The sequence below is a fragment of the Canis lupus genome, chromosome 4, assembly GCF_003254725.2.
Source record: "Canis lupus dingo isolate Sandy chromosome 4, ASM325472v2, whole genome shotgun sequence".
Taxonomy (NCBI): Eukaryota; Metazoa; Chordata; class Mammalia; order Carnivora; family Canidae; genus Canis; species Canis lupus.
Genome location: NC_064246.1, coordinates 42,159,371 through 42,165,167, shown reverse-complemented (window position 1 = coordinate 42,165,167; position 5,797 = coordinate 42,159,371). Strand labels below are relative to the sequence as shown.

At 54.5% G+C, this 5,797-nt stretch overlaps 1 protein-coding gene across 1 annotated transcript; it reads left to right on the top strand.

The window, feature by feature from the left end:
- FOXI1 (forkhead box I1) lies at positions 1-3,993 on the top strand. The gene is made up of 2 exons (XM_025435101.2): positions 1-632; positions 2,317-3,993. Exons 1-2 carry the CDS (start codon positions 56-58, stop codon positions 2,874-2,876), a joined length of 1,137 nt encoding a protein of 378 aa, XP_025290886.1. The 5' UTR covers positions 1-55; the 3' UTR covers positions 2,877-3,993.
- Positions 3,994-5,797: the final 1,804 nt, after the last annotated feature.

Genomic DNA, 5,797 nt, shown 5'->3' with positions numbered 1-5,797 from the left:
GACAGCTCCCCGGGCAGGTGCCAGGCAGGTGGCTCCGGCCGAGCCCAGCCCCAGCATGAGCGCCTTCGACCTCCCGGCGCCCTCCCCACCTCGCTGCAGCCCCCAGTTCCCCAGCATCGGCCAGGAGCCCCCCGAGATGAGCCTTTACTATGAGAACTTCTTCCACCCCCAGGGCGTGCCCAGCCCTCAGCGGCCCCCCTCCCTCGAGGGGGGCGGCGAGTACGGGGCCCCCCCCAACCCCTACCTGTGGCTCAACGGGCCTGCCATGACTCCGCCACCCTACCTGCCCGGCGCCAACGCCAGCCCCTTCCTGCCCCAGGCCTACGGTGTGCAGAGGCAGCTGCTGCCCGGCGTGTCTGGGCTGGGGGGCGGCGACCTGGGCTGGCTGCCCATCCCCTCGCAGGAGGAGCTGATGAAGCTGGTGCGGCCCCCCTATTCCTACTCGGCTCTCATTGCCATGGCCATCCACGGGGCGCCCGACAAGCGCCTCACCCTCAGCCAGATCTACCAGTACGTGGCCGACAACTTCCCCTTCTACAATAAGAGCAAGGCCGGCTGGCAAAACTCCATCCGCCACAACCTGTCTCTCAATGACTGCTTCAAGAAGGTGCCCCGCGATGAGGACGACCCGGGTAAGGGGGTGCGGGTGCGGGCAGGGGGGCTTCAGGGGAGCAGCCTCTGACGCCCCCAGGGAAGGCTCACGTCATTCCCTCCCAGCACCCCATTCCGAAAGCTCTGATGTGGCTGTGGCCCCCGAGACAGGGGCCTGAGGGTTGTCAGTGGTGAAGGAGGCTGTGAGATAGAGCCCTGGAGGCAGGTTCAGGTTTTGTTTTCTTTTCCAAAGATTTTATTTATTTATTCATGAGAGAAACACAGAAAGAGAGAGAGAGAGAGGCAGAGCCACAGGCAGAGGGAGAAACAGCCTCCACGCAGGGAGCCCGACGTGGGACTCGATCCCGGGTCTCCAGGATCAGGCCCTGGGCTGAAGGCAGCGCTAAACCGCTGAGCCACCCGGGCTGCCCATACCAGATTCAGGTTTTGATCCTGGCTGAATCACTGAGCAGTCAGCAACTTCAGGCATTTTAGATTTCTGAGCCTCAGTTTTCCCACCTGAAAAATAGGGATAGTAAGACTGGCTCCTTCGCAGGCCTGTGATGGGGGTCATGCGTGAATGCACACAGGGGTTTGGGTGCTAAGAAGTGCCCAATCGTCTACAGTAATTGTTAGGATCACATTGAGTCCCCAGTACCCGGCTCATACCAAGTCCTCAGGGTGAGTAGGACTAGGCAAAGCTCAAGTACACCCTCAGCCTTCTGGGGAGAGATCTGACTTTGTTAAACACGCACGAAGGGCCACATTGTGCTGCCTGCTGTAGTTACATAATCTTTAACTCCTCCTTGCAGGTAGCTCTTACTAAACCCATTGTCCTGATGAAGGGAGTATCACTCAGAGGTGAAGCAGCCCGCCCACGGTGACACAGAATGGAGGGATAGCCACGGAGCCCGTGTCTGAGCGGAGGTCTCTCTAATACCAAAGACTGTGAACTCTTCCTTTTTAACGATGATTTTTATAAAATGCAGGGACATACGGAAAGTAATATATTAAATACTCAGTAATGCATTTCCCAGAATTAAAGTCCATTCTTGTTCCCCCATGGGAAGCCAGGGTATGGCTCAGAGCCCCACCTCTGCCCACTAGGAGGCTAGCAGGGCCAGGGCTACTGGATCCTCCAGGGAAGGGCAAGTGTCCAGTCCAATGACTGGCGTCACCCACAGGCCGAGCTCAGGCCTTACCTCCGAATGGCACCTCATGGTGACAAAGCCCACCTACATATCTAGCATTAGCCCTTTGTCACAGTCAGTCTGAGGATGAAAGGACCAGTACAACTGGCCCACGTTTCAGACTAGGAAACTGAGGCTAGCTCAGAGCAAAGCCAGGACTCAAGTCCATCCTTGGACTCCTTGCCCCAAATTTTCAGGGAGCCCTGCAGTGTTTCCTGAGTGTCCTTTCACGTCAGCCATGGAAGCAGGCCCTCCGTCTCCATTCCCCCAGTACCCGAGCTTCTTCTAGAGGCTGCAGTATGAATACTTTCATGGCTTATGCCTCTATGCCCCAGGGCGCCCAGTCGTGAGGTGGGGGCTGAAATAAGGATCCGTGCCAGGTGGGGTGTGGATGGTGTGTGTGATTCCTGTTTCTCTCCCCCTGCCCTCTGTCTTCTGCGTGTATTTCCTTGGTGTTCAGTTTATGACAACACAGAGAAACAGGAGCAAAGCATTTTGTCCATCTCTCCTCTTACTCCTCCCACTTTTGCACCAGGCAAAGGGAATTACTGGACCTTGGACCCCAACTGTGAGAAGATGTTCGATAATGGAAATTTCCGCAGGAAGAGGAAGAGGAAATCGGATGTTTCCTCCAGCGCGGGATCCCTGGCCTCCGAGAAGACAGAGAGCAGCCTCCTGGCGGGCAGCCCCAGGACGACGGAGGCCCAGGACATCTTGGACAGTGCCTCCCCAGGGACCGCCAGCCCCCCCGAGAAGCAGTCCTCGCCTCCCCCACCCGGCACCCCATGCCTCAACAGCTTCCTCTCCTCCATGACCTCCTATGTGAGCGGGTCGAGCCCAGTGAGCCGCCCTGTGGCAACACCAGGACTGAGCCCTGAGCCCACTGACAAAACGGGGCAGAACTTGCTGAACTTCAGCTCCTACACCCCACTCACCAACCTCAGCAGCCATGGGGGTGGGGGCGAATGGGCCAACCCCATGCCCGCCAACACTCTCAGCTACGGGGGCTCTGTCCTCAACCAGTTCAGCCCTCATTTCTACAACAGCATCAACACAAACAGTGTCCTCTACCCCAGGGAGGGCACTGATGTCTAGCTCAGCTCCCGAACCAGACGGACATGCAGAGGAGTAAAGCATTTGAGACCTCCCAAGCAGGTACCATTGGGATCCAAGGCCTCCGACCTGCCCAGATATACACAGGAAGCTCAGAGGAACTCATCTTTTTTCTAGGGCATTGTATAAACCTACTGTTTATCTCACATACGTCCACGCACACACTCATCAGCTCTGCAGTGGAAATACTGATGCCTGATAGCAGTAATCGTGGCGGCCATTTATACCCTGTGCCAGGTGCTGTCCTAGATTATGTCCTCTTCAGAGACATAATCATCCTTACTATTTACAGTCACACTGTGAGGTTCCAATGAACCTCTTCATTTAACAGAGGAGGAAACTGAGGCTCTAAGAAGTTAGGTAACTTTCCCAGGATCTCACAAACTAGTAAGTGGCAGAGCCATGAATCAAGTCTAGGTCTATCTGACCCCCCAAAGTTTGGGCCAACAGAGGCGGGGATGGGGCAATTGGTCAAGCAGCTAAGAAAGGTCACTATGAAAGCTGGTTATGGCACGCCAATCCTCTACCTTCTGGTTGTCCATCAAAATTTAGCCCTAGCCCCAGGCACATCTTATCCTGGTCCAAGTCCTTATTCTGTGGCTCCCAATTTACTTGCAGACATTTATTTTGCTGACACTCAAGGAGGGAAGCCCAGGCTCATGCCCCTGAAGGATAGTGGGTCCCACCTCTCCCCACAGAGGGACATTTCCCAGTCCCAGAGACTGTGAGCAGGGCTGGGAGAGGAGTGCTACACTGCGTACCCCTACCCCAGCACTGTCCATCCGCAAAATCTTGTAAAGCCCAGCTTCCTGTGTGCACGTCATGGACCAGTGAGCTGAAAGTGGCTGAGTCTTCCAAGAGAAACAAGGCTGAATGAGCACTTCCTTTTTTATAGTCTGGGAGAGGGGAGTGTGGAAGAAAACAATGCCTCAAAGGAGGGGAACATGGTGCCTCTGCACAGGGCACCATGCCTACAGCTCCCAAGACTTTTTTCTTGTTTTTATATGTACTTTACATGCCTGTGATGTGTCATCCCAGCACATCCTGGGAAGTGTTTTTGTGTTCTTATTTTCTTTTTAATTAAAAAGTCTAAAAAACACATATGTGTCCCTTCCTTGTGAGTTTTCCTGTCTTTTAGCTGCTGGTCAATTAACCATGGAGCCAAATACAGCCTGGAGCCAAGGGCTTTTGGGAAGGGAGGCAGAGAAAGAATGGGTATCAAAGCTTTTGTCTTCCTCCCCACTGACGTCCTGTATGTGCAAGAATACCCACCTCAGGGACAAAGGTCCCCAGTGTAAAGAGGGACACTTGCAGGGATGGTGTAGGTGCATGAAGGAACCTGTCTATATTGAACCCCAAATAGGGACTGTCATGTCCCAGTCTTTATAGCTCAAGCAACCCTTAGAGCTGTGCTATGTAATCCCCCTAACAATCCTGTGAAGGGAGTGGTCCTGGTCCCATCATGCAGAGGAGAAAACTGAGGATCAGAGTGGTTGAACCACTTGCCTGGTGTCTGCAGCCAGTGCATGCCCAGGGCGTCTGAGTGCTGCCCCTCGGGCATGGCTATGCCTAGCAGCAATGACAATGGGACTGTTGGCTACGATTCACTGAGGGCTGTGGACAGGCACCAGGCCAAGTGTTCTGCAGGTGGGAGCTCTTTTATGCTTAGAGCAACCCGTGTGTGTACATTGTGATTCCCTGAGCTGCCGGCACAATGCACTTGTGCATAGCAACGGGAGGCTCTAGTTGGAGTTTCCCCCTGGGGCGTGCATGCAGAGGGCTCAAGCCAGCGTCCCCTGGCCCCTTGCACATGCCATGTGAAGCTGCAAAGCTGCCCACTAAGACTCTAGCAGGGGCTCACTTTGCCTGGAGTCACGGAGGTCAGATGGAAACAACAACAGTCACGATGACAATAGTAGTAACACTCATTGCAGGTTTACTATGTGTTTGGTACAGTGTTAGGGCTTTGTCCTCCTTTATGGCATTTAATCCTCAAAATGACCCAGTGCCACCAATTGTATTATCTCCACTTTAGAGGTGAGAAAACTGAGGCTTGGAGAGACTGCAACTTGATCCAGGACACACAGCCAGAATCCAAATGATGCAGAGCTGCTGCTGCTGTGGCTGAACCTCTTGCCCACTGTGCCTAGTGATGGGAGCCCAGGACTCACCACAAGAGCAAAATCAGGAAAGCCAGGGAGTGAAATGCAGGCCTCCTTAGCAACCCCTCAGATCCTTTCCTGGGGAATCCTTCTCTGCAGGAGCCAGGCTTCTGGCAGCAGAAGCCAGTGGTGGTAGCTGAGGGAAGTGACACTGTGTCAGCCGGTAAAAGCCTTGATAACTCAGAACAGGCTGAGCCCTTGTTGCACAGACAGAAAATGTGAAGCTGGGGCAAGAAAGGACTTCACAAATGTCTCCAGGGAGCTGGGGCAGAGGCAGAGTTGACTTGCAGGTTGTAAAGCCCTGACCAGGATTTTTCGTCCCTCTAGATCCTACTGCCACCAAGTTTGCCTCAACTGACACTGCAAGTCCACTCTCCATACTGATATGGCACTTCTGCTCCCCAGGCCCTGCCCCTTCCCCAGCAGGCCTGCCATGGGTACAGACTAGGCAAGTCATGGGGTGGGAAGGGGCCCAGAGACCCCAGCCGGGCTGGGGGAAGTGCGGGTGGCATAGAATCGAGGCCACAGCACTCAAATCTCCATTCCTCTTCAGCCTGGGGTCTAGTGGAAATAGCAGTGAACAGAATGTCTGCAGGGCCGTGACAACACAGAGACTGCCAGCTCGGCACTGTGACTGTCAAGTGTGGTGAGTTCCTGGTGGCAGGCCAGGAGCTTACAGGAAAGGACATTCCAGAGGCCTAGGTCAAGAGGAAGACGTCCTGGTCAGCTTACACAGGTGAC